Below are 26,586 nucleotides of genomic sequence, written 5' to 3' on the forward strand. Positions count from 1 at the left end.
GCAGGTGGATTCTTAACCACTGCGCCACCAGGGAAGCCCCCTTCCTTCTTTTCTTTCTCTCTTTTTATGAAGTAGGATAGAATAGGATATATCAGAGTATTTTCAGGAAGTAAGGGAAAGTCTCATTTGGTGGAACGTTTGTTTCAGTTATTTGTGTCGATCTGTGTGTGCGTGCAGGTACTGGCTCAGGATGTAAAATGTAGTTCTTATTGAGGGTTGTGGGGAAATATTAAGACACTGCTTTATGTGGCCTTCCCCAAGGAAGGAACATTTGAGCTGAATATGAAGCTACCAGGCAATGGGCACGTAGAAGAGGAGGAGGGAGCCTGGCAGCCCCGGGGCATGGCTGTGCCTGCCCAGTTCACAGACACCTGGCCCCTCGGTGGCACCCCACTGTACACGCCCAGAGCTCAGCGCTGCACCTCATCATGCCCCTGAGAATCCAGAACATTTCTACTGCTCGCTCCAGGCCAGGCCTGGCACCCACCAGGGGCCAAATCAGTGGCAGCCAGGAGCTGGCTCGTCACGGGGCTCGGGTCCCTGCCCCAGTGCGGACTTCCGGGTGGTAGGCGCTCAGTGAGCCCCTGCAAGGGCCTGTCGCCCCCCGCCCCCAAGGGCAGAATCAAACTTGTCTGGACAGCCCAGGCTCGGGGCAAAGGCGGGGGCCGTGACTGTGGGCGGCTCCCTGGAGGAGGCGGCCTTTGCTGCTGGGCTGAGACACAGGCCCTGCAGACCCCTTGGGCGCGCCCCTCCCCTCGCTGGACGGTGAGCTCATCGGGGGTGGGGGGGCGTCGCCGGCGGCCCGGGCGCCTGAGCTCACGGCGCGCCCCCGCGGCGCCCCGCCACCCCCACTCCTGGGCGATTTTACCAATTAAGGCTTTCTCGCCGGGCCGGGCCGGGCGCGGGGCGGGGGTGCGGCAAACAAGAAGGCGGGCGGCGGCGGCCCATTCGCGTGGAGGCGCGCGGCGCGCAGCGGACGCCAGCGGAGCCCCGAGGCGCTCGGCGCGGGCTCTAGGACCGGCCAGGCGCCACCCCGCGGTCGCCGGCCGCCCGCAGGGACAGCAGGTGAGGCCTCCGAGGCAGGCACCGAGTGGGACGGTCACCGAGCTGCTCGCGGAACGGGAGACCAGGGCCAGGTGCAGCCGGGTGCGTGAACGCAGCCGCCTTCCCTGGTTTCCCCGGGAACCTACGTGTGTGCCCAGGAGTGTGGGAGCCGAAAGCCACGGGGGTCCCTGAGAGAGAGGGTGTCTGAGCGTTTGGCAGGATATGGGCTCTCGTGGGGGCCCGTGAGCGGGTCACTGCATGACTGTCCAGGAAGGCAAGGCCCTGAAAGTAGGACATTGTGTGGGCTGAGCGCGAGTGACCACCTGGAAGGACACTTCGCAGCCAGTATGCCCCCTGGGAGGGCGACAGTGGGCACCTCAGTGACACCAGTCCTCTGGGCACCAACTGCCTTGGGTACGTGGGGGCTGGCTCCTGGGCTGCTGTGCTCCACAGGGACCCGGGTGGGAGGGTGGCCAGGCCAGATTCTCAGGCTGCGCCCTGTCCCAGGTTGGCTCTGAGCTAGATGTTCACACCAGCCAGGATGTGAGCGGCAGGGTCCCCAGATTCCCATGCCACCTGGTCCAGGAGAAGCAGGTGAAGTCCACTGACAGACCCACCTGCGTGTGCTCCAGGCAGCACTGTCGAAGTGGGAACTCACTCAGGACTTGAGTGCTGTCACCTGCTGCACCTGGACTGGCCTGAGCAGCCCCTCCTGCACCCCTGTGGGAGGGCCTGGCCTGGGGTCTGAGGGCAGGAGTCGGGTGGGAGGCGGGGTGTGTCTAACATCCTAGAATCTACTCCAAATAAGGGAAAATATGAAAGAGCTGGATTTTGGCTTCCAAGGACTGCCCGATCTGGGGGCTTTGGGATGGGGCGCCACCTGGTGGTGATACTATGTCCCCTAGGGACAAGAACCCTCTACACCCCCATCACTTATCGCCCCCAAATAGGGAAAGCCTAGGGCTGGAAGCCAGGGCACCCGGCTTCTGTCCCCCTTTCTGCTGGAGCCAGCTTCTGGTCGCTTACTCTGACTCAGTTTCCCTGCTCTCTGAAGATTAAGGAATGAACACAGATGACCCAATTGGATGGCAGTTATGGAGTGAAAATCAATTCTTGGTGTAATTCTGTCCTTGGGAACTTGCTTTCCAGTGGGGCAGGGGAATCAGAAGAACAACTCTCACCTCCTCGTGAATGGGGCCTGCTAGGGAGGGGTCCACACGGGTCCCCCTCTACAGCTCTCTCCCGCCTCCATCCCAGCTCCCAGACACCGCCGGGTGGAGTTCTGTGCACGTGTGCCTGAAAGTGGTCAGGAGTGGACAGTGCACAGGAGGTGAGCCTCAGGCTGAAAAACATCATTTAGACCCCATACTACCACCACTGGTGAGGAGAAACGAGTGGGGTGACAGGCAGCCCCTAAGCAAGCATGCTGCAGGGCAGGGGAGATGCCGGTGGAGACTGCAGCCCCACTGCGGGTGGTGCAGACACCAGGGCTGTGCAAGAGTTACAACCATATTTGGGCATGACGTGCTGGCTGACCCAGGGCCTCCTCTCCCACTGGTCTTTAGCAGATAATTTAATTACTGCTAGTCTGCGGGTGAATCTAAGAATCAAGCAGGAGGGACAGAGACATGCCTTTCTGGAAAAAAGACGTAAAGAAGGGAACATCCTGGAGAGGGGAGGTACATAGGACTGGAGGAAGTGAGTCCACTCTGGTGACAAAGCCATGAGTAGGCTGGCTTCTCTTCACTGAAGAGGGTGGCAGTGAATGTCCCAACAGGCCTCTTGGCCCTGTGCCTTTGCCAGTCAGTGTCTCCCCACAGTGACCTCCCACGGTCTCTAGTTATCTACCAGAAAATTAATTTTGAGCAAATAGCTCCCCATTGCCCTGGAGACACCATCCCGGCTCCCCAGCAGGCCTTGGCAGCCTTCCGTGGTTTGCCCCCTTCGGTCCCCTGGCCCCCCTGTCCCGGGGGCCCGCTCTGCACTACCACGGCCCTGAAGCCCACCGAGACCCAGGTGCTCAGAGCCCACCAAGTCTTACTGGAACCCCGGAGCAGGTCCCTCTGAGTCTGGAAGCCCCCACCCCCGCGCCACGCCGCTGCCTGGCCGCTGGTCACACTGGGCTCAGGGGCCGTTCCGACAGGAGAGGAAGCCCCTCCCGCCCCAGGTGGACAGCTGGTGGGTGAGGCGGGCACTCGCTGTCTCTGCACGCATCACACGGCGCCCTGTGCCAGTGCGCATCGGCAGGCCCGGGCCCCTTCCAAGGCTGCTGGCTCCTGGAGTGCCGGTGGCCTCCTGGCCCAGTGCCCCATTTCCTCCCGGGTGGAGCGGGGAGGGAGGGAGGCGGTGGGGACCGCCGGGGCGCAGGTGCGCAGGCCAGGCCCTGCAGAGCGGGAAGGCTGACTGGGGCAGGGGGTCTGGGGATCTGGGGGGGCGGCCTAAGGTTCGGGCGCTACGGGCTTCCCTGGCGTGGCGCACGCGCGCAAAGCGCTGCCAGCAGTGCCTGGCCCAGACCCGCGCTCTCCAAGGGCTCGCCCTTCAGATCGGGCCCTTTCCCGCTGCTGCTGCTGCTGCTGCTGCCGCCGCCGGGGCCGCCGGCTGGGGCGCGTCCAGGGAACCCCAAGCGCCGGAGCTCGGGGGAGAGGGGACGGCGGGGGGCTGCGGGGACCGAGCGGAGTCCACGTGACTCAGGGAGGGCGAGCCACCCCACCCCCCACAGGGGCCTTGGGGAAGGAAAGTCCCTTGTATGGTGTGCCCGCTGGAAGCCAAGCGGTCCAGCGCCAGACGCTCCTCAGCCTTTCCTCGCTGCAGCGTTTCCTGCAGCGCAGGAGGGAGGTCGCAGGACTTGAGCGCATCCTTGCCCGCTACGGGGCCCAACGACCCTTCCCGGAGCCTGTGGGTCGGGTCGAAATCGCCCGGGTGGGGGGACTCAGGGGGGCATTCCAACGGGTGGGGTGGGGCGGGGCGGGCACGGCCCGAAGCCCCACCCACGACCACGCCCCGACGCGACCCCGCCTCCCAGCCCCGCCCCCGCCCGCATTTAAAGGGCTCGCTCTCTCCGCAGCGCAACCTCTGCTGTCTGCATCGCCCCGCGCTCGCTGAGGTGCCTGCGACTTTAATTAAAGGGCCGTCCCCTCGCTTGGGCTGCAGCACCGCCCCTCGGCTCCTCGCGCCTCAAAATGAGTAGCTCCCACTCCCGCGCGGGCCAGAGCGCTGCGGGCGCGGCTCCGGGCAGTGGCGCCGACACGCGAGACGCCGAGATGCCGGCCACCGAGAAGGACCTGGCGGAGGATGCGCCGTGGAAGAAGATCCAACAGAACACATTCACGCGTTGGTGCAACGAGCACCTCAAGTGCGTGAGCAAGCGCATCGCCAACCTGCAGACGGACCTGAGCGACGGGCTGCGGCTTATCGCGCTGCTCGAGGTGCTCAGCCAGAAGAAGATGCACCGCAAGCACAACCAGAGGCCCACCTTCCGCCAGATGCAGCTCGAGAATGTGTCGGTGGCGCTCGAGTTCCTGGAGCGCGAGAGCATCAAGCTCGTGTCCATCGGTGAGGGCGCGGGCCGCCCGGTGGCGCTGGGAGGCGAGGGAGGGGGGGGCTCCGCGCGTCCTCCCATCTTCCCCGGGCCGACCCCTCGCAGACACCCCCCCTAAGCTGTGGCGCCTCCCCGGGAGTCCCCGGGGCCGCCCAGCTCCGTGTGGGCCTCGAGAACAAAGGCTCGCAGGCTGGCGGTGCGTGCGGACCGCTACGCGCCCCCGCCCGCCCGTCCCCGGCTGGCCCACGCCCAGGCTGAGCTCACATCCTCCACAGGCCGCGCCCCCGCCGCTGCGCCCGCGGTGGGAGAGGGCCTGGGGGTGGGGGCGGGCACTGGCCAAGCTCTGGCCGTGCGCCTAGTGCCCCATCTCTAACGAGGGGAAGGCCGGGGCTACAGCAGTTTGGAGAGGGCCCTCTGGGCTTCAGGCACCCCTTGTGGTTCCTTAAACAGGGGGTTGGAGCTTGTGGGTCCCATTGTCTAGTGCCCCCCAGTGAAGATGGCTCATACCCCAAGTTTAGATCTCCTTTCGGGAACTAGGGGGCCAGAGAGGGCCATAGCTAGCAAAACAGCACCTGAGATGGGTTTGGGCGCTGGCCAGTGAAGGGAGCTGGCTTGTAGTCACTTAGATACCTGGTTACTGTCGAGCTTGTGCCAAACTCTTGCCTCCATGTAGGACTTGCTTTCCTGCATCTAGAATATGCAGGAGTTGTTTGGGAGGTACTCCAGCATGTGCTGGGCTCGCTGCCAGCCCAGTGTTTGTGTCACCGGGCTGGTGAGGCTGGCATTGATCGGGCCTACTGCATCGTCCCAGGCACTTCGGAGATGAGAGCCACACGGGGACAGGCACCAGAACTGTGACTTGGGGGGTCGGGGAGATGCGACAGGGAGAGAAGGGGCACGAGCTTTCTTTTCTTCAGAATCAAAAGAGGCCTTCCAGTTGTCCCTACAGCCCTGGCCCGGTCCATGCTGAGCCTGAGAAAAGGAGGGACCGAGACTCAGGTGCCCCCAACCACTCAGGGCAGGTCTCAAGGGCCCCACCTCTTTCTCTGGAATGCTAGTCGAGGCCGAGGCCCACCCCCCAGTCCCAGCCTCAGTGTAGCCAAGCTGAGTCATCTCTGAGCCTTGGGTGGGGGGGCAACCGGATGTGGGGAGGCGGGCCACACCCCAATTGTCTGGGGGGGGTCTCCTCCTCCCCCCTCCCTCCTTCTCCTCTTGTGAGCTGGCTGGAGCAGGCCTAGTTCCCAGAGCTTTGCCATATAAGGCAAAAAAATGTTGGAAAGCAGCAGTGATTAGGGGAGGGAGGGGGCAGGCTGGCCCCGGGGGCTGGGGAAAGGGGTGGGATGGGGCGGGGCCATCCAACCAGTCAGTCTCCCAACTCTGAGCCCGGTCCTTCCCGCCCTCTTTTGTGAGGTGGATGGGAGGGCCTACGCCGGCCTCCTATGGACCGGGGGTGGGAAGAGCCCAGCCCGAGGATGGCCGATGAGCTTGGCCTTGTGTTTCCCCTCGTGGGTCATAGTGGACCTCGGGCCTGCTGAGGGCTTGTGCTAGACTCGGGATTCTGTGGGTGGGAGCCTGGCGGGAAGGCCCGGCTGCTCCAGCTTCTCTGAACCTTCCAGTCAGCCCTAGCCTGAAGCCCCCACTTCACCTTTTTACCTGCCATTTGGGGACAGTGCAAGGCAGTGGTGAGGGACCGGGACCAACCCCAGTCTAGGAGCAGGAAGGCCGCTCTGCTTTGAGTGGCATTGAGCTGGTCCGCAAGGTGCTGCCCGCTGCATTCCGAGGCTGCCTGCCATTGATGGCCCTTTTGGTGGCATCCATCCCCTTCTCCCCACCCCCAAGTTGACTCACTAGACAAGTATTTTCTACTGATTGTTGGGGCAGGGTAGGTGGAAGATGCCAGCAGGGATTCAAGATGAGCTGCCCTCCTGAGTTCTCAGTGCCCCCCTGCCCCCCCCCCCACCGACCATCGCTTGAGGAGGCTGAGACCAAGAAGGGCCTTGGGTGGGGCTCAGAGCCCAGAGGGATTGCCACGGGGGTGGGGTGCAGGGTGCCCGCCCTAACCACTTCCCCTGTGGTGAGCTTGGCGGCCACCAGCCTGCAGCCCAGTGGCCCGTTAGGTGGTGAGGAGGGCGGGCAGCAGCTGAGCAGGCTCTGCTGAGGCAGCAGGACTTGGGGACCCCACCCATGACCTCTGCCACCCAAGCTCCCAAGCTGGGCCCTGAGCGCCCAACCCAGGCCCACTGGCTCCGCCCTCCCCCTTCAGGCTGGGTGAGGGGGCCCCTGGAATGTGTCCTGCCCGTCATCCTGGCTGGCAGGCCATCCCTGCCGGGCCCCAGTGAGTCAGGGCCATGCAGCCCAACCACTGGTTCCTTGGGGCTCCCAGCCCCTCCCCCTGTGCCAGGGCTGCTGCCCAGCTCCCAGCCTGGCTCTGTTGGGGGAGGGGGAGCACTAAGGCAGTGGGGGGGGCGGGGCTTACACCCTCCACCCAAAGGGTCCTTGCCCAACGCCTCTGCTTCCCCGGCCTGAAGCCATCCACCCGCCCCCGCGACCCCAGGGCAGCAGCCGTATTTCCCAACCTCTCCGCCCGCCCGCCTTCCTCTTTCTCAGTGCCTGGTCGGGGGCCCTGGCATGGCATCAAGGGCCTGGGGCCCGGCTGCTCCTCCTACTCCTTTCCTGGTGGTCTCTGGGGGGGGGGCGGCCCCTGCAAAGCACTCATGCCACTCACTCTCCACAGCCACCTCCCCTGGCCCTGCCTGTCGCCTAGGGCTGTCTCCTGTCCTTCCTCTGGGTCCCCACGGCCCCAGGGCTTCCAGCAATGCCCCCTCATGGTGCTGTATTGTCACCATGTGTGTACAGGTGTTTTGCCTCCGAACCTCCTTCACAGCCCACCCTGCCCCACGGGGGCCTCTGCCTCCTCCCTGGGGCCTGACACCCTGAATGTGTGCCGCTCCCAAACCCACGTGCGCGTGCGTGCGTGCGTGCACGGGGACTCCCGGGTCGGCCCTGCCCGCCCAGCGCTGCCACTTGTTCCCCTTACAGACAGTAAGGCCATCGTGGATGGGAACCTCAAGCTGATCTTGGGCCTCATCTGGACCCTGATCCTGCACTACTCCATCTCCATGCCCATGTGGGATGAGGAGGAGGACGAGGAGGCCAAGAAACAGACACCCAAGCAGAGGCTCCTGGGCTGGATCCAGAACAAGCTGCCGCAGCTGCCTATCACCAACTTCAGCCGCGACTGGCAGAGCGGCAGGGCCCTGGGCGCCCTTGTCGACAGCTGTGCCCCGGGTGAGGGGCATCGGGGGCCCGGGGCTGCCTGCAGGGGCTGGAGGGGTGGCCCGCAGCCAGGGCTCGCGGCCCCCGACTCACGGCCCTCCTTGCCCCGCAGGCCTGTGCCCCGACTGGGACTCCTGGGACGCCAGCAAGCCCGTGAACAACGCCAGGGAAGCCATGCAGCAGGCCGACGACTGGCTGGGCATCCCTCAGGTGCGCTGCGCCGGGCCAGCCAGGGCCAGCTGGGGGCCGAGGCCCCCGTGCGGAGAGGTGGCGCGTCCCAGGACCCTGAGGCGTGGAGGCCAACTGGCTCCTTTTCCTGTGCGTGACAGGTGATCACCCCTGAGGAGATCGTGGACCCCAATGTGGATGAGCACTCCGTTATGACCTACCTGTCCCAGTTCCCCAAGGCCAAGCTGAAGCCAGGGGCTCCCCTGCGGCCCAAACTGAACCCAAAGAAAGCCCGAGCCTATGGGCCAGGTGAGAGAGCCAGGCGGGGGGTCCTTCTGCAAGGTGACCTCCTCCCTGAACGTGAGCTCCCGGGGAGTCTTCAGCCACGTGGCTGCCGGGTAATCAAATGCTCCCCTGTGAGTCAGACAGGAGTGGGTCAGGGCTGGTCAAAACTGGCCACTGGCTCTGTGTTCCCCCTGCCACGCCAGCCTGAGGCAAACTCAAGCCAGCGTTCTAGTAAACAGGCCCAGGCCTGTCCCACGGCGGGAGCGCAGCTGGGGCTGAAGGCGGGCTTCTGCGTGCTGGGGTGTACACCGAACTGACTCACCCCGTTCTGAACGGCCTGACGGGGCTGTGGCGGGTTGCGTGCCGGCCCTCACAGCCAGCCTCTGGCTCCCCCCACCCTCGTCCCCGGGCAGGCATCGAGCCCACAGGCAACATGGTGAAGAAGCGAGCAGAGTTCACCGTGGAGACCAGAAGCGCCGGGCAGGGAGAGGTGCTGGTGTACGTGGAGGACCCAGCCGGGCACCAGGAGGAGGTACGGCGGCCGGGAGGCAGGGCAGGGCGCTGCCGGGACCCCGCCTGGAGGGGCCGCTCTGAGCGACGGCTCACGGACTGCTTCCCACCCTAGGCAAAGGTGACCGCCAATAACGACAAGAACCGTACCTTCTCTGTCTGGTATGTCCCCGAGGTGACGGGGACTCACAAGGTGAGTCCTCAGCCCAAGGGGAGGCCGGCGGCGAGGGCAGTGGCGAGGGTGCCCCAACCCTGCCCTCAACGGTGTGCCCCTCCTGGGAACAGGTCACCGTGCTCTTTGCCGGCCAGCACATCGCCAAGAGCCCCTTCGAGGTGTACGTGGACAAGTCCCAGGGAGATGCCAGCAAAGTGACGGCCCAGGGCCCTGGCCTGGAGCCCAGCGGCAACATCGCCAACAAGACCACCTACTTTGAGATCTTCACGGCGGGTGAGGGGAGGGTGCCAAGGCCGGCGGTCTGGGGGAAGAGCTGCGGGGGCGGGGGCGCGGCCTGGAGGCTCCGGGATCTGAGCGAGCCTACGTCTCCCGGCAGGAGCGGGGACAGGCGAGGTGGAAGTGGTGATCCAGGACCCCGCGGGACGGAAGGGTACCGTGGAGCCTCAGCTGGAGGCCCGGGGCGACAGCACGTATCGCTGCAGCTACCAGCCCACCGTGGAGGGCGGCCACACAGTGCATGTCACCTTCGCTGGTGTGCCCATCCCTCGCAGCCCCTACACGGTCACTGTTGGCCAAGGTAGGCCAGTCTCAGCCGCACCCCGCCGGGCACGGCTCCAGCCCTGCGGTTTCGGAGCGGGGCAGCCGGGCAGGTCCCGTTCCAGCCCCCGCCCCGGCTCCCCGGGCTTCTGTACTTGCCCCGCGCGGGCGCGCTCTTTCTGCCCGGCTGGGACCCTCCTCTTCCTCCTGCTCTCGCCCTCTCCGTCTCTCTGTCTCCACGCTTTCACCTTCGGAAGAGCTCGCTCCAGCTGTCTAGAAACCTGCTGCTCTCTGCTCTGCCCACAGGGTCAACGGTACTTGGATCTGTCTTCCTAGGGGGGCGGGGGGCTGGGGGCTGGGGGCTGGCGTGGCTGGAGCAGGTGGGAGGAGGCCTGCCGTGTCCTGGCCTGGGCCACACAGGTCCGCGGGTCGCGGTCCCTTCCAGTTCTTTCTCACGTATCCCTCACCGGGCCCGTGTGGCCCGATGGCCCAGCCCTGTGGGGGCGAGGGAGGGGTCGCCCAGAGCGGCAGCTCCCAGCAGCTCAGCCAGCCTCCTGCTCACAGCTTGTAACCCAGGTGCCTGCCGCGCCGTCGGCCGGGGCCTCCAACCCAAGGGTGTGCGAGTGAAGGAGACTGCCGACTTCAAGGTGTACACGAAGGGCGCGGGCAGTGGGGAGCTCAAGGTCACCGTGAAGGGTCCCAGTGAGTTGGCCTGCGGCTGGGCTGGGGTGGGCGGGGCCGGTCCCCGACCACTGCTGGGCAGGCCTGAGGCCCTCCCTTACCTCCGGCAGAGGGCGAGGAGCGCGTGAAACAGAAGGACCTGGGGGATGGTGTCTATGGCTTCGAGTATTACCCCATGGTCCCCGGCACATACACCGTCACCATCACGTGGGGCGGCCAGAACATCGGGCGCAGGTGAGGCCCCGGGCCGAGCGCTCAGAGGTGGCGCGCTCCTCCCTCCGCTGGGTCCGGGCTAGCCCCCCTCCAAGATGGGGCCCCTTGGCACTCCCCTGGGTGGCTCTCTCTTTGCAGTCCCTTCGAGGTGAAGGTGGGCACCGAGTGTGGCAATCAGAAGGTGCGGGCCTGGGGCCCCGGGCTGGAGGGCGGCGTCGTTGGCAAGTCCGCAGACTTTGTGGTGGAGGCCATTGGGGACGACGTGGGCACCCTGGGTAAGTTGGAGGCTGCGATGTGGGCACCTGGGGGCGGAGGCTGCTGAGGGCCACCCTCCCGAGGCTCCAGGGCACTGACGGAGCTGGCGGCTGTTGTCAGGCTTCTCGGTGGAGGGCCCGTCGCAGGCCAAGATCGAATGCGATGACAAGGGCGATGGCTCCTGTGATGTGCGCTACTGGCCCCAGGAGGCTGGCGAGTATGCCGTGCACGTGCTGTGCAACAGCGAAGACATCCGCCTCAGCCCCTTCATGGCCGACATCCGCGAGGCGCCCCAGGATTTCCATCCAGACAGGGTATAGGGCGCAGGCCGCAGGGCTGGGTCTCTGGGCTTTGGGGCCCTGGGCTGGCATCGCCGACAGCGTGCTCCTGCCACCCTGTCTTTGGAGGCCGGCACTTGGTCCCCTGAGATCTGGGTGCCCTCCCATTAGGTGAAGGCACGTGGGCCTGGATTGGAGAAGACGGGTGTGGCCGTCAACAAGCCGGCAGAGTTCACGGTGGATGCCAAGCACGGCGGGAAGGCTCCTCTCAGGGTCCAAGTCCAGGTGGGGTGCCCGTCTGTGGTGGGGGCAGGGTGGGCAGGTGCCCAGACCCGGGCACTGACCAGGAGGCCACCCGCTCCCGCCCGCTTTCCAGGACAATGAGGGCTGCCCCGTGGAGGCAGTGGTCAAGGACAACGGCAACGGCACTTACAGCTGTTCCTACGTGCCCCGGAAGCCGGTGAAGCACACGGCCATGGTGTCCTGGGGAGGCGTCAGCATCCCCAGCAGCCCCTTCCGGGTGAGCCTGCCCTCTGCAGGCCTCAGACAGGCCTTTAGCCCACCTCCCTGGGCTCCTGCTTTGCTTTGGTACGGCCCTCTTCGATGAAACTCACATACCGTTCAGCCTACCCCTTTCAGTTAAACAACTCGGTGGTTGTAAGTTCAGAGCTGTGCGGCCATCACCGCAATCGAGGATGAGGACATTTTCACCATCCGCCGGAGAAACTCCTCTACCCCTCAACGGCCCCCGGCCCTAAGCGGCCACTCACCCGCTTTGTGGCTGTGTGGTCTACCTTCTCTAGACATTTACTGGGGACGGACCTCTAGGCCCTGTGGCTTTTTGTGTCCAGCTGCTTTCACTCAGCATCGTGTTCGCGTTAGTTCACTGGCAGCATAGCACGAGTCAGTGCTTCCTGCCTTTTTGAGACTGAACGATGCTCCATCGTATGGATAGACCACGTGTTAGGCGTCCAGTCATCTGTCGATGGGCATGTGCGGTTTCTTTCACCTTTTGGCTGTCGTGAGCCACGCTGCCGTGAACGTTCCAGTACAGGTGTTAGTGCAGACGAGCGATCTTATTGCTCTGGTTGGACAGATAGCGAGGGGTGGCGGCATTGCAGCATCACATGGTTGCTTTACACGTCACTGTCCAAGGAGCCACCAGGCAACTCCCCAGGGTGGTCACGCCATTTTGCCCCTCCTCCAGACTGGTCATGCCCCTGCCCTTGCCCCCATGCCCTGCAGGTGAATGTGGGAGCCGGCAGCCACCCAAACAAGGTCAAGGTGTACGGCCCAGGAGTGGCCAAGACGGGACTCAAGGCTCACGAGCCCACCTACTTCACTGTGGACTGCACGGAGGCCGGCCAGGGTAAGGCCCTGCCTCAAGAGCGCGGGCGGGTGAGCGGGCGAGGCGTCCCCGTGGGGTCCCAGTCTCCAGTCCCTCCTCCCCCGCAGGTGACGTCAGCATCGGCATCAAGTGTGCGCCTGGCGTGGTGGGCCCCGCCGAGGCCGACATTGACTTCGACATCATCCGCAATGACAACGACACCTTCACGGTCAAGTACACACCCCGCGGGGCTGGCAGCTACACCATCATGGTCCTCTTTGCTGACCAGGTGGGCGCTGCTGCTCCCGGCCCCTAACGCTGCTGGGTGTTGGGATGCTGCTCTCCTCTCAGCCCTTCTCCTCCCGCCCCCTGCAGGCCACACCCACCAGCCCCATCCGGGTCAAGGTGGACCCCTCCCACGACGCCAGCAAGGTGAAGGCCGAGGGCCCTGGCCTCAGTCGTACCGGTGAGGACGAGTACCCCATGGGGAGGTTGGGGAGCCCCGAGGGGGTGTGGGGCAAGGTGCCCCTACAGGGTAGCTGTGTCTCCTCAGGTGTCGAGCTTGGCAAACCCACCCACTTCACGGTCAATGCCAAAGCCGCCGGCAAAGGCAAGCTGGATGTCCAGTTCTCGGGGCTGGCCAAGGGGGACGCCGTGCGTGATGTGGACCTTGTTGACCACCATGACAATACCTATACCGTCAAGTACACTCCTGTGCAGCAGGTAGCTAGCTACCTTGACCCCCTGTGGCCACGCCTGTCCATACACCTCCTGAGCCCGTGGGCCCCGTCACATGGTGGGCTGGGTGGGCGACTCCAGGGGCCTTCCTGCCCACTCTCGTTTCCCACCCGGGAGAGAGCGGGCATGGAAGTCCAGGGGGTGCAGGGGCGGAGAGAAGCCATTGTCTCTGAAGCCCCTTCCCCATATGCCCAAGTTGGGAAGCCACAGGCCAGGGGGACCAGGGCCATGACCCACGACCCTGCCCTTCTGTACCCTTCCCAGGGCCCAGTGGGTGTCAGTGTCACTTACGGAGGGGATCCTATCCCCAAGAGCCCCTTCTCGGTGGCAGTGTCTCCAAGCCTGGACCTCAGCAAGATCAAGGTGTCCGGCCTGGGAGAGAGTAAGTAGTTAGGGCCTGTCACAGCCAGCCGCTGAGCACGCCCCAGGGCTGCCTGGGCCCGTGTCACAGTTCTCTCCTTCCTTTCATCGTGTCCACAGAGGTGGATGTTGGCAAAGACCAGGAGTTCACAGTCAAGTCGAAGGGTGCCGGTGGCCAAGGCAAAGTGGTGTCCAAGATTGTGGGCCCCTCGGGGACAGCAGTGCCCTGCAAGGTGGAGCCAGGCCTAGGGGCTGACAACAGCGTGGTGCGTTTTGTGCCCCGTGAGGAGGGGCCCTACGAGGTCGAGGTGACCTACGACAGCGTGCCTGTGCCTGGCAGCCCCTTTTCTGTCGAAGCTGTGCCCCCCACCAAGCCTAGCAAGGTAACTGGGGTGTAGGCGCCACCCCCTCTCTTCTCCGGACTCGCCCTCACCCCTTCTCCTTTTTGTCCTTTTGAGCCGTGGCCCTGCTTAGGCCTGCCTGTGCCCGTCTGGCGGGGGAGGGGAGCCAGAACGAGAGGAGGCAGAGTCAGGCTGGGGGCCTGAGGGTCGAGGGTCAAGGGTCAGGGAGGTGGCGTGGCTTTGGCTCCTGAGCTGCCCCTCCTCCCTCAGGTGAAAGCCTTTGGGCCGGGGCTGCAGGGGGGCAGTGCAGGCTCCCCTGCCCGCTTCACCATCGACACCAAGGGTGCCGGCACAGGCGGCCTGGGCCTGACAGTCGAGGGCCCCTGTGAGGCCCAGCTTGAGTGCCTGGACAACGGCGACGGCACGTGCTCCGTGTCCTATGTGCCTACGGAGCCCGGGGACTACAACATCAACATCCTCTTCGCTGACACCCACATCCCCGGCTCCCCGTTCAAGGCCCACGTGGTTCCCTGCTTTGACCCATCCAAGGTCAAGTGCTCAGGCCCCGGGCTGGAGCGGGCCACCGCCGGTGAGGCAGGTCAGTTCCACGTGGACTGCTCGAGCGCAGGCAGCGCAGAGCTGACCATAGAGATCCGCTCCGAGGCGGGGCTGCCCGCCGAGGTGCACATCCAGGACCACGGCGACGGCACGCACACTATCACCTACATCCCCCTGTGCCCCGGGGCCTACACTGTCACCATCAAGTATGGCGGCCAGCCCGTGCCCAACTTCCCCAGCAAGCTGCAGGTGGAGCCCGCAGTGGACACCTCAGGCGTCCAGTGCTATGGGCCCGGGATCGAGGGCCAAGGTGAGAGGCCTCCCACCACGAGGCATGGGAGCAGGGGAGGCCGCGGCGGCCCCTGGAGCCCCCATCCTTGCTCTCCCTGCCCCACTGCAGGTGTCTTCCGAGAAGCCACCACCGAGTTCAGTGTGGACGCCCGGGCTCTGACGCAGACCGGAGGGCCGCACGTCAAGGCTCGTGTGGCCAACCCCTCGGGCAACCTGACCGAGACCTACGTGCAGGACTGTGGCGACGGCACGTACAAAGTGGAGTACACGCCTTACGAGGAGGGTGCGTGCTGGGGCGCTGGAGGCTTGGGCCGGGGGTGGGGGCAGGGCGACCTGGGCTCCTGACCTAGGCTGCCCTCCTGCAGGACTCCACTCTGTGGATGTGACCTACGACGGCAGCCCTGTGCCCAGCAGCCCCTTCCAGGTGCCCGTGACTGAGGGCTGTGACCCGTCCCGAGTGCGCGTCCATGGGCCGGGCATCCAAAGCGGCACCACCAACAAGCCCAACAAGTTCACCGTGGAGACCAGGTGAGCGAGAGCCCCAGAGGCAGGGGCTGCAGTGGGCCTTGGAACCCAGGGGATAACGGGCTGTCTGTTTGGACCAGGGGAGCTGGCACAGGGGGCCTGGGCCTGGCTGTAGAGGGCCCCTCCGAGGCCAAGATGTCCTGCATGGACAACAAGGACGGCAGCTGCTCGGTCGAGTACGTCCCCTACGAGGCCGGCACCTACAGCCTTAACGTCACCTACGGCGGCCATCAAGTGCCAGGTGAGGAGGCAGGCCAGCGGGGGCCGGGCTGGGACCTCCTGTCCGCCCTCCACTCTGTCTCACACAGCCGCCATCCGTCTGTCCGCCTCCAGGCAGTCCTTTCAAGGTCCCTGTGCATGACGTGACAGACGCGTCCAAGGTCAAGTGCTCTGGGCCTGGCCTGAGCCCAGGCATGGTCCGTGCCAACCTCCCTCAGTCCTTCCAGGTGGACACGAGCAAGGCCGGCGTGGCCCCGCTGCAGGTCAAAGTGCAGGGGCCCAAAGGTGAGTGTTCCTGTGCCTGGGAGTGGGGGTCAGGTCAGGAGAGTGTGTCCTCTGAGGGAGGGGACCCAGGACACGGCGGGGGGGGGCAGGGCGGGGGGCAGGCAGTTGACGGAGGAGCCTCAGGTGACCCCAGAGCCAGTGCCCTGGGTCAGGGGACCAAAAGGAGGTAGAACAGACAGGACCTGGCCACTGAGCAGATGTGGCAGGCGGGAGGGAGGTAGAGCGGGCAAGGGTCTGAGACGCCACAGGGACTCGGGGCTGTTCTGGGGACGGGCAGGTGAGGGCAAGTCGAGCCCCCCTGGGGTTAGGGCTGGGTGCGTGGCCCAGACTCGGCTTCCTAGTGCGGTGGGACTAGGGGCCCGGGGCGCCGGCTGAGGCGCTATCTGTGGGACCGGGGCCAGGACTGGTGGAGCCAGTGGATGTGGTGGACAATGCCGATGGCACCCAGACCGTGAACTACGTGCCCAGCCGGGAGGGGCCCTACAGCATCTCGGTGCTGTATGGGGAAGAAGAGGTGCCCCGAAGGTAAGAGGCTGGGCCCTCTGCCTGTGGGGAGGGGCCTGGGCTGGGCACCAAGAGCCTTCCTGACCGCTCACAGCATCCTGGCCTAACAGCCCCTTCAAGGTCAAGGTGCTGCCTACGCATGATGCCAGCAAGGTAAAGGCCAGCGGCCCCGGGCTCAACACCACTGGCGTGCCTGCCAGCCTGCCTGTGGAGTTCACCATTGACGCGAAGGACGCGGGGGAGGGCCTGCTGGCGGTCCAGATCACGGTGAGCTGGCCGCACAGGTGGCCGTCTGGTCCTGCTGTTTTGCAGCTCCGGGCACAGGGAAGGCGAGGGAGGGGAGGGGCCCTGGCTAGAGCGGGGTGCGGCATGGGGTCCGCGGCCTGGGGCAGATGGGCCAGTCCAGCTCTCTGGTCTCCCTTAGGAGCCGTGCCAGCCAGGGCAGGCCCCCCGCCCCACCTCTAGGATGGTGGTGACAGACACAGGCTTCCCCACGCACACACTTGCTCACTTCTGATGTCCCCAAAGCCCTTAGAGCCTCAGCTTTTCTGCCTGTGATGTTCTCTGGGGCCAGGTATAGGCTAGGACTCTGAGATCTTCGCGGGAGCTCATCCTAGTGCCAGGGCAGGCCCTGGGGCAGAGGATGGGAGCCGAGAGGTCCTCGAGGGGGCAAAGCAGGATGGGCGCCAAGTCCCTGGCCCTGCCTCTTGTCACGCAGGGTGGCGGGGGGGAGCACTGGGCATTTTGGCGCTTCCCTTCTGGACCTTGCCCGTGGGGAAGTAAAGGACGGTGGTGGATGCAGGCAGCCGTCTTGGGCCATGGTGGTTGAGCGGCTCGGAGACTGTCCCTGCAGCAGTGGTGCTTGACGCTTGGTCCTTTGAGAGGGCCTGAGGGAACCCCGGGCCTGGCTGGGCTTGGGCCAACCGCCTCCCCTCTGCTCTGCCACACAGGACCCTGAGGGCAAGCCCAAGAAGACACACATCCAAGACAACCACGACGGCACGTACACGGTGGCCTACGTGCCAGACGTGACGGGCCGCTACACCATCCTCATCAAGTATGGTGGTGATGAGATCCCCTTCTCCCCGTACCGCGTTCGGGCTGTGCCCACTGGGGATGCCAGCAAGTGCACCGTCACAGGTGAGCCAGCCCGCCAGCGGCCACGGCGCTCAGCACGGGGCTTGGGTGTGCCTGTGTGCAAGGGCTCGCTGCTTGGGGCGGCGTGTGGGAGTGGGGGCCGCCCCCTTGAGTGACTCACCTGACCTTTGTCCTTGCTCTCTGCCCTCTCACCTCAGTGTCAATCGGAGGTCACGGGCTAGGTAAGCTGCTTGCTGGGGCCACTCCTGACGCCCCTTCTGCCCAGAGGGCAGCTTCCTTTCCTCTTCCGTGCTCATTCCCAGGACAGTTCCAGCTGCAGCTCTTGGCAGGGACAGAGCGGGGAACTGGAGGGGTAGGGCCCAGGGCGGCCTCCGGAGCTGAGCATGAGTGCTCCGGCCCTCCCCCTCTCTGGGCCTCCGTTTCCCCATCTGAGAAGTCGGGTTGCAGCTGAGAGCTTTGGGGTGAGGTGCATCCTGAGAGGCACCCCCCTGGGGGCTCTGGGGTCTGGGGATCTCGGCTTCCCGGGGAAGTCCCGGGGGCGGGCAGCAGGCCCTTTCTTTTCACTTCCTCTTTCCGCGTCCAGGGCTCTCGCGTGGGGTCTCCCCCAAGCAGCGGGAGTCCCCAGCCCCGGCCGGATCCACAGACCCCCATCCCCACCTCCCGGGGGCCTCTGCGTCCCAGGCCGGGGGAGGTGCAGGCTGCATGAGTGGGTGGGGCTGGCTGGTAGTGCCGTAGCGCCAGCGTCGACTGCTTGGGCGGCCAGCATGGCGGGGCCCGGCCCGGCCTCAGAGCCCCAAAGTGCACTCGGTGGCCCCCCCCTCCCCCCTCCCTCCCTCCCCCTATTCCCCAAGCAGTGACGTTATTCAGATGGTCCCCAACCAGGCACGGAGGTTCTCCTGCTCGGGCATGGGAGGGGAGAGCCAGCCCCAGCCAGGGACACCAAGAAGAGGCAACGACTACACGGGAGCCTCTGAAGGCTGTCGGCCTGGACCTTGGCCGGGGCAGCCAGGGAGAAAGTTAGAGGGTGGCTGGGGCTCCACGGCAGGGGCTCGACGACTTTGGACAGCAGGCCTCGGGGTCTGAGACACCAGCCCTGCGTGCCTAGGGCAGGGGGTAGGGCCTTGGTGGGGGGCAGGGGCAGGGCTGGGCTGGGGGAATGGTCTCCGTTTACCTGGCCACCGCGTGCAGAATGGAGACAGGGCGCCCAGCTGGGGAACCGAAGTCACCTCTGGACCAGTCGGAGGGGTGGCCTGGGCTAGGCTGCTGGTGATGGGGCTTGAGGGGGAGCCAAACTGGGGGGGTACTTTGAGGGTGGAGCAGCTGAGGGGCTGGGCACTGGGCAGGGAAAGCAGGGAGTCGGGGCTGACGGTGAGGTTGGGGCCCGAGCTACTAGCTAGGTGGCGGGTCCAGGTTCCGAGCCAGGGAGACCAGGTGTGGCTGTGTGCGAGGTGAGGCCTCCCAGGGCAGGGCGGGCAGCAGAGGGGGCCAGGTGTAGAGCTCAGGAGAGCCGCGGAAGGCCAGCATGGAGCCCAGCAAAGTGGGAGCCCTCGGCGGACAGGAGAGTTCGGTGGCAGGCTGGCTGGGGGACCCCCTTGCACTCAGCTGCTTCCCTGGCAGGGGCCGGGCTCCAGAAAGCACTCGCTGCCAGGCCTCACAGCCCACAGCCCCCCGAGCCTCCACGGCTGAGCCCAGATCATAACGTCACTGTCCCACCCCTCTCCTCGGGCACTCTGGGGCCCTGGAGGCTGCTCAGCTGCTCTGCTCCCGCCACCTCGCAGCCGTGGCTCTGGCTTTGGGCCCCCTGCCCCCCTTTCCCCGGGCGCTGCCACTCCTGCTGTGCTGTGCTGCCTGGGTGCCCTGCTGCCTACCTGCTTCCCTGCTCCCGGCTCCCTGCCTGCGCCGGGCCACGCCCGGCCGCCCCTCTCTGCAAGCCTCTGGTTGAGCGAGCGTTCTCAGTTGTCAGGAAACTCCAATTTCACCTTCAGGCCCGGGGGGCGGGGGGCGAGTGTCACGTTCCCCACGCTGCAGCAGGACTCCGCCTCACCGCGTCTGCACACGGCACTGGGGGCCGGGGCCAGGCCGCAGGGGCGAAGGCAGCCGTGGGCCCAAGCCAGAGCGCTGGCGCCGGTCAGCGCGGTCCACGGCACAGGCTGAAGCCAAGTGGGCGGGGGCAGGGGCGGGGGCAGCAAATGCTTGTGCCCTGATGGCGGCGGTGGCCTCGTGGGCTTCCCGGCCCACCCTTCCTCTCAGACTCCTCCTGGGTGCCACTCGTTGGGCCTTTCCCATGTGGGGGACTCCCCCGAGACAGGACTCCCAGGATTGAGGTGGCTCGGGGGAACCTTTCCTGCCTTCTGAGAAATCACTCACCATCCCAGCTTGGGGGGGTGGGGGCGGGAGGCCTGGCTGTGCTTGGTGGTGGCAGTAAGAGGCCTGGGCGGGCGGCAGGTGGACAGAAGTGGCCCGAGAGCCGAGCTCATGCACTGGCCCCCCCCTTTGGGGACCCACCCTGCCCTACCAGGAGCTGGCATCGGCCCCACCATCCAGATTGGGGAGGAGACGGTGATCACCGTGGACACCAAGGCGGCGGGCAAAGGCAAGGTGACCTGCACCGTGTGCACACCCGACGGCTCCGAGGTGGACGTGGACGTGGTAGAGAACGAGGACGGCACCTTTGACATCTTCTATACGGCCCCCCAGCCGGGCAAATACGTCATCTGCGTGCGCTTTGGCGGCGAACACGTGCCCAACAGCCCCTTCCAAGTGACGGTCAGGAGGGGTCAGGGATGAGGCGTCCGGGCGGGGCTCATCTGTGATGACAGAGTCTCCAGCTCTTGTGTGTTGCTCTGCAGGCTCTGGCCGGAGACCAGCCCACAGCACAGCCCCCACTACGGCCTCAGCAGCTGGCCCCACAGTACACCTATGCCCAGGGTGGCCAGCAGACCTGGGTATGGCCCGGCCCACCTCCTCCCAGCCCTAGGGGCACACTTGGGGACCGGCCAGCTGGGTGTCCCATGAGGCCCTGTTCTGCCGCCTGTTAGGAGGGACCCCAGATCCTCCCACGCGGGACCCCCTTCCCTCCTGCAGCTCCTCACTCAGGCCCTCTCTGTCTCCCCTGCAGGCCCCAGAAAGGCCCTTGGTGGGTGTCAACGGGCTGGATGTGACCAGCCTGAGGCCCTTTGACCTTGTCATCCCCTTCACCATCAAGAAGGGCGAGATCACTGGTGAGCGGGGGGCGGGGAGGAGCTAGGGGGCCACAGAGGCCAGAGTATGCCAACGGGCTGCCCTGACCCGGGCCCTGCCACCCCGCAGGGGAGGTGCGGATGCCCTCGGGCAAGGTGGCGCAGCCGGCCATCACCGACAACAAGGACGGCACCGTGACCGTGCGCTACGCACCCAGTGAGGCCGGCCTGCACGAGATGGACATCCGCTACGACAACATGCACATCCCAGGTGCGCCCCTCGGCGTGCCACCACCACCTTACAGGGGCGTGGGGCTGGGGGAAGGGCTTGGGGGCAACATGAGGCCCCCATTCCACGTGGCCCCTCTTCCTGCCTCAGGAAGCCCCCTACAGTTCTACGTGGATTATGTGAACTGCGGCCACGTCACAGCCTACGGGCCTGGCCTCACCCACGGCGTGGTGAACAAGCCTGCTGTCTTCACCGTCAACACCAAGGATGCGGGAGAGGGTGAGCGGCAGCTCTCATCTTCACCTGCCTGTGTGTCACGGGCTACTGTCATCCGGTGGGGAGCTGGACACTGGAGACACTCCCCGGATGAAGCTCCCTGCCCCACCCCCGGCCTCTGCTTGCCCATTGGGGCTTCTCCTCATTGGCGCAGTGCCCCTGGGCACAGTTCCCACCCTCACCCGCAACTCTCTCCAGGGGGCTTGTCCCTGGCCATCGAGGGCCCATCCAAAGCAGAAATCAGCTGCACTGACAACCAGGACGGGACGTGCAGCGTCTCCTACCTGCCCGTGCTGCCTGGTGACTACAGCATCCTGGTCAAGTACAACGAGCAGCACATCCCGGGCAGCCCCTTCACTGCCAGGGTCACAGGTAGGTGATACCCAGAACAGTGACGAAAGGAGGCAGGTGGCAGGGTGGGTGCAGTCTCCCTCTGTGCCTGGACACACAGTGACCGTCCCCCGCCAGGTGACGACTCGATGCGCATGTCCCACCTGAAGGTGGGCTCTGCCGCTGACATCCCCATCAACATCTCGGAGACGGACCTCGGCCTGCTGACGGCCACGGTGGTGCCACCCTCGGGCCGGGAGGAGCCCTGTCTGCTGAAGCGGCTGCGCAATGGCCACGTGGGTAAGAGGATGGGGAGCAGGGCCTTCTGGAAAGGGGGGAGGCTGGGGGTGGGGGCACGCCTTTCCCCGGCTGACAGCCCCTCCCCGTGTCCAGGGATCTCATTCGTGCCCAAGGAGACCGGGGAGCACCTGGTGCACGTGAAGAAGAATGGCCAGCATGTGGCGAGCAGCCCGATTCCAGTGGTGATCAGCCAGTCAGAGATTGGGGATGCCAGCCGCGTGCGGGTCTCAGGCCAGGGCCTCCACGAAGGCCACACCTTTGAGCCTGCAGAGTTTATCATCGACACCCGTGATGCAGGTAGGCGGTGGTGGCCTGGAAGCTGGGGTGAGACCACTGTACTTGGCCCCCTGGCTCAGGGGTGTCCCTCCCGCAGGCTATGGTGGGCTCAGCCTGTCCATCGAGGGTCCCAGCAAGGTGGACATCAACACAGAGGACCTGGAGGATGGCACATGCAGGGTCACCTACTGCCCCACGGAGCCTGGAAACTATATCATCAACATCAAGTTCGCTGACCAACACGTGCCTGGTGAGTGAGGCACCCACGCACCTTCCCCACGGCTGGGCAACCCTCCTTGCCACACCCCAGGGTCCACCTGCAGGACATAACTTGTATGGGATGTGGCTTGTGCTTTCTTTCTGCAGGCAGCCCCTTCTCCGTGAAGGTGACAGGCGAGGGCCGGGTGAAAGAGAGCATCACACGCAGGCGACGGGCCCCTTCGGTGGCTAACGTTGGCAGTCATTGTGACCTCAGCCTGAAGATCCCTGGTAGGAGCTACAGGAGCCAGGGAGGGTCCCAGGGAGTCCTAGGTGCCAGCCCGAGGTGTTCCCAAACAGAGGGGTGGGCCCTCGGTCCCCTGCTCACCAGGCTGTTCCCCACCTACAGAAATTAGCATCCAGGACATGACAGCCCAGGTGACTAGCCCATCAGGCAAGAGCCATGAGGCCGAGATCGTGGAAGGGGAGAACCATACCTACTGCATCCGCTTCGTGCCCGCTGAGATGGGCATGCACACCGTCAGCGTCAAGTACAAGGGCCAGCACGTGCCTGGAAGCCCTTTCCAGTTCACTGTAGGGCCCCTGGGGGAAGGGGGAGCCCACAAGGTCCGTGCCGGGGGCCCTGGCCTGGAGAGGGCTGAAGCCGGAGTGCCAGGTAGGCCCGCTTCCTGCGGGGCTCTTACTGCTCCTGGGCGGGGGAGGAGGGGCTAGCAGCCGTGCTTGGCGGGGGCCGATGCCAGGGGAGCAGCCCTCCGTGAGGACACACTGTACCTTCCCGCAGCTGAATTCAGCATTTGGACCAGGGAAGCTGGCGCCGGGGGCCTGGCCATTGCTGTTGAGGGCCCCAGCAAGGCCGAGATCTCCTTCGAGGACCGCAAGGATGGCTCCTGTGGCGTGGCCTATGTGGTCCAGGAGCCAGGTACTGAGACGTGGCCGCGGCTGGGAGGCAGCACCCGGCTTTGGCTGCTGGTCTGGGTCTACGTGGACAGCCCTGCCCAGCTCCCACCCTCCACCTTGAGGTCCCAGGGCCACTCAGGCTGTTTGGGGGAGGCGGCAGGCTGGAACGCTGACAGGTGGGGACCTCCCGGCACACCCTCTGTTCTCTCTCCCTGCTCAGGTGACTACGAGGTCTCAGTCAAGTTCAATGAGGAGCACATCCCCGATAGCCCTTTTGTGGTGCCTGTGGCTTCTCCGTCTGGTGACGCCCGCCGCCTTACTGTTTCTAGTCTTCAGGTGAGGCACCGAGAGAAACCGCCCGCCTGGGGCTCCTGGGCCCGGCCAGACCAGAGCCGCCGCACAGAGCAGGCCTTGGCCCTGTGTCGAGTGACCCGCCCAGCCCAGCTCGGGGCGCCGGGCTTCTGCTCTGGCCGGGTGCAGCCCACGCTTGGGGTCGGAGGAAGTACCCCTGACCGTCGCGTGGAGTTTTTCTCGTGTCTCAGCTCTAAAGGCTTTGAACAGAAGCCTGTGCCCCTTGAGCGCACCAGGGCTGAGGTTTAAAGAGGGACAGCCTGCCAGGGCTGAGTGCTGCCCGCAGGGCGGGGCCACCCCCCTTCCTGCCGCCCGGTGTGTGATTGTAGAGCGTGGGTCTGGGAGCGGGGGTGTGTGCTTGTAGCTTGCTGCCCCTCGAGAATCAATGGCTCTCCCTCTTTAAACCAAGCTGGACGCCAGATGGGTAAGTGCAACCCCGTGGGCCTTCTGCTTCTGGAGCCCTGCCTTCCCTTGCCCCACCCCAGCCCCTAACCGCGTCTGCTGTGCTTCCAGGAGTCAGGGCTAAAGGTCAACCAGCCAGCCTCTTTTGCAGTCAGCCTGAACGGGGCCAAGGGGGCAATCGATGCCAAGGTGCACAGCCCCTCAGGAGCCCTGGAGGAGTGCTATGTCACAGAGATCGACCAAGGTGAGGCCCTGTCCCTTCCCGGCCACCCAGCCGTCTGCCCTGGCCCCGCTGGGAGCAGTGGGCCTCCCCCGGGCCTGGCCCACTGGCTGGAAGCAGGCTGAGAATACAAAGGGAAGGCACAGACTCCGGAAACAGCCGAGACAGGGTCCAGAGGCCTGGGCTCCTTCAGCCAGGCGGTGCTTCCCCAACTTGTGACCCAAGCCCTTAGGGACCTGGCTCAGCAGCCATGCTGCTAGGAAGGAAAACGCCTTCTGCAGGCCGTATAGTGCAGTCTCTTGAGGGAGAGACCCAAAGTCCAGTGATGGGGGCTGCCCAGGCCTTTGGCCAAGGCCTGGAACTTGGGGACAGCCCCGGGGGTGGGAGGAGCTGCTCAGTCCCGTTTCACTAGTTCACAGCCTCGTCCTGCCCCTTCCCAGCTGCGTGACCTCAAGCAAGTTCCTGCCTGTCTCTGGGCCCCAGGGAACACGTGGGGGATAAGGCAGTCATGGTAACCTTTGGAGAAGGAGGCATCGAGGCGGGCGTTTTGCCTACAAAAGATTCCAGTCCGAATGAGTCCTATCAGTAGCTTGGGCATCTAAAGCTTCACCCCTCAGGCTTCAGGAGGTCTGTGCAGTGGGGTGTGGGTGGCCAGCACGGTCTCCGGAAAGAGCTGAGTGGGCCCCCTAGACCTGCTGGACTCAACGCTGGCGGGCAAGGGAAGCCCCTCGCCGACACCAGTTGCTCCGTTTGGGAGGAGAGACCCCAGGCCCACGGCACGCCTCTCTGCTCCTCAGATAAGTACGCCGTGCGCTTCATCCCACGGGAGAATGGCATCTACCTGATTGACGTCAAGTTCAATGGCACCCACATCCCTGGAAGCCCCTTCAAGATCCGAGTTGGGGAGCCTGGGCATGGAGGGGACCCAGGCCTGGTGTCCGCTTACGGAGCTGGCCTGGAAGGCGGCGTCACAGGTAGGTCAGTGGGTGCAGCTTCCAGTGTGTGAACACGACTGCTCGGCTCCCTCCTCTGAGCTCTCAGTGACAACAGGAGGCGTGCGGAGGTGACAAGGCTACACTGTGGGGCTGGGGTTGGGAAACGGGCCAGGCCAGCTCTGCCTAAGCTCCCGTGCCCCCAGGGAGCCCAGCTGAGTTTATCGTGAACACAAGCAATGCGGGCGCTGGTGCCCTATCGGTCACAATCGACGGGCCCTCCAAGGTGAAGATGGATTGCCAGGAGTGCCCTGAGGGCTACCGCGTCACCTATACCCCCATGGCACCTGGCAGCTACCTCATCTCCATCAAGTACGGCGGCCCCTACCACATTGGGGGCAGCCCCTTCAAGGCCAGAGTTACAGGTGAGCCTTGTACCAGACTGCGGCTACCCAACCCAGCGTGTGACACTCTGGCCACCTCTTAGCCCCTCCTGCTCTGCCCTGCAGGTCACCGTCTGGTCAGCAACCACAGCCTCCATGAGACATCATCAGTGTTTGTGGATTCCCTGACCAAAGCTGCCAGTGCCCCCCAGCATGGGGCCCCAGGCCCAGGTCCCACCGACGCCAGCAAGGTGCTGGCCAAGGGCGTGGGGCTGAGCAAGGCCTACATGGGCCAGAAGAGCAGCTTCACGGTGGACTGCAGCAAAGCAGGTGGGCGTCCAGGCCCTAGCCCAGTTCCAGAAGATGAGGCTAGGAATGAGAGCAGAGAGCCAATGCCTGGGGACATGGGAAGGGGAATGAGGGGGCTGGGAATGCCTTTGGGAGTGGGCCACTTCCAGCCTGGGCCTCCCTGTCGTCTCCTCTACCCTTCAGGAAAGTGCCCTGGGGGAGCTGGAGTTTCCTTTGCTGGTCTTACCTGGGTGGGGGTGGGGGGTTGCTGGCAGCTCTTTAGGAAGGGCTGTCACCCCAAAACAGGCGACGAGGTGGGAAGGGGAGGATGCAACACAGGAGAAAAGGGAGTCAGCGCAGTCACAGCTGAGGGGAGGGACTTGGGGCCGGGCACTGAGGCCTCTTCCCCCACCCCCAGGCAACAACATGCTGCTGGTGGGGGTACACGGGCCCCGGACACCCTGCGAGGAGATCCTGGTGAAGCACGTGGGCAGCAGGCTCTACAGCGTCTCCTACCTGCTCAAGGACAAGGGGGAATACACGCTGGTGGTCAAATGGGGCGACGAGCACATCCCAGGCAGCCCCTACCGCGTCCTGGTGCCCTGAGTTCTGGGTCTGTGCCAGCCAGCAGCTCCCAGGATGAGAAGTGCCCCTGCGCCCGCGCTCTGCCACTCGAGCAGCACCCGCCCCAGCCCTGGCCAGCCCTGGCCGCCCTGTCGCCGCAGCCAACCCTGCCCTGTGCCGCGCTCACCCGCCTCCCCTTGGGCAGAGGAGAGGGGCCAGCAGAGGGGCCCGCCTGTCTTCTTTGCTCCTGGGAGGGGGAGGGGTGGGGGCGTGTGCACAGCCACCCGCTACTTCTCTTCTCCAGCCAGAGGAATAAAGTTCTGCTTCCATTCTCCTGAGGGTGGCTCGAGCTTTCTGGCAAGGCTGCTGACACGGTGCACAGGCTGGATGGAAGCATGGGCCCAGACCACAGGCTGCTGGATCTCCAGCCCCGCCGCCCACTGCCCTGGCACCCAGGGGGTCCCGTCTGCACTGGCCTCTCGGCCTCCCTGACTTCAGACCAGTGTGGGGCAAGGGGTATGTCATGCCCCCAGG

General features: G+C 65.3%; 1 protein-coding gene across 4 annotated transcripts; it reads left to right on the plus strand.

The window, feature by feature from the left end:
• The first annotated feature begins 927 nt into the window (after positions 1 to 927).
• FLNA (filamin A) lies at positions 928 to 26,390 on the plus strand. Of its 4 annotated transcripts, XM_059049704.2 has the most exons (49): positions 951 to 1,065; positions 2,302 to 2,374; positions 4,109 to 4,596; positions 7,622 to 7,870; positions 7,971 to 8,068; positions 8,188 to 8,335; positions 8,725 to 8,843; positions 8,937 to 9,014; positions 9,107 to 9,269; positions 9,373 to 9,573; positions 10,098 to 10,235; positions 10,325 to 10,448; positions 10,566 to 10,702; positions 10,803 to 10,996; positions 11,132 to 11,245; positions 11,337 to 11,480; positions 12,206 to 12,329; positions 12,416 to 12,576; positions 12,663 to 12,753; positions 12,841 to 13,010; positions 13,290 to 13,407; positions 13,506 to 13,768; positions 13,997 to 14,594; positions 14,685 to 14,858; positions 14,941 to 15,103; positions 15,181 to 15,341; positions 15,434 to 15,604; positions 16,006 to 16,129; positions 16,219 to 16,375; positions 17,059 to 17,248; positions 17,404 to 17,427; positions 19,725 to 19,972; positions 20,056 to 20,151; positions 20,325 to 20,427; positions 20,516 to 20,656; positions 20,765 to 20,893; positions 21,089 to 21,262; positions 21,359 to 21,520; positions 21,614 to 21,817; positions 21,894 to 22,046; positions 22,163 to 22,285; positions 22,404 to 22,670; positions 22,797 to 22,934; positions 23,133 to 23,248; positions 23,777 to 23,909; positions 24,683 to 24,859; positions 25,024 to 25,242; positions 25,327 to 25,530; positions 25,907 to 26,390. In XM_059049704.2, exons 3-49 carry the CDS (start codon positions 4,224 to 4,226, stop codon positions 26,092 to 26,094), a joined length of 7,944 nt encoding a protein of 2,647 aa, XP_058905687.1. In that variant the 5' UTR covers positions 951 to 1,065; positions 2,302 to 2,374; positions 4,109 to 4,223; the 3' UTR covers positions 26,095 to 26,390. The 4 variants fall into 4 exon arrangements, with proteins under 4 accessions (XP_058905689.1, XP_066879165.1, XP_058905686.1 ...); XM_067023064.1 differs by lacking the exon at positions 17,404 to 17,427 and having other exon boundaries at positions 947 to 1,065; XM_059049703.2 differs by lacking the exon at positions 2,302 to 2,374 and having other exon boundaries at positions 947 to 1,065.
• The last annotated feature ends 196 nt before the right edge of the window (positions 26,391 to 26,586 follow it).

The sequence above is a fragment of the Kogia breviceps genome, chromosome X, assembly GCF_026419965.1.
Source record: "Kogia breviceps isolate mKogBre1 chromosome X, mKogBre1 haplotype 1, whole genome shotgun sequence".
In the NCBI taxonomy this organism is placed as follows: Eukaryota; Metazoa; Chordata; class Mammalia; order Artiodactyla; family Physeteridae; genus Kogia; species Kogia breviceps.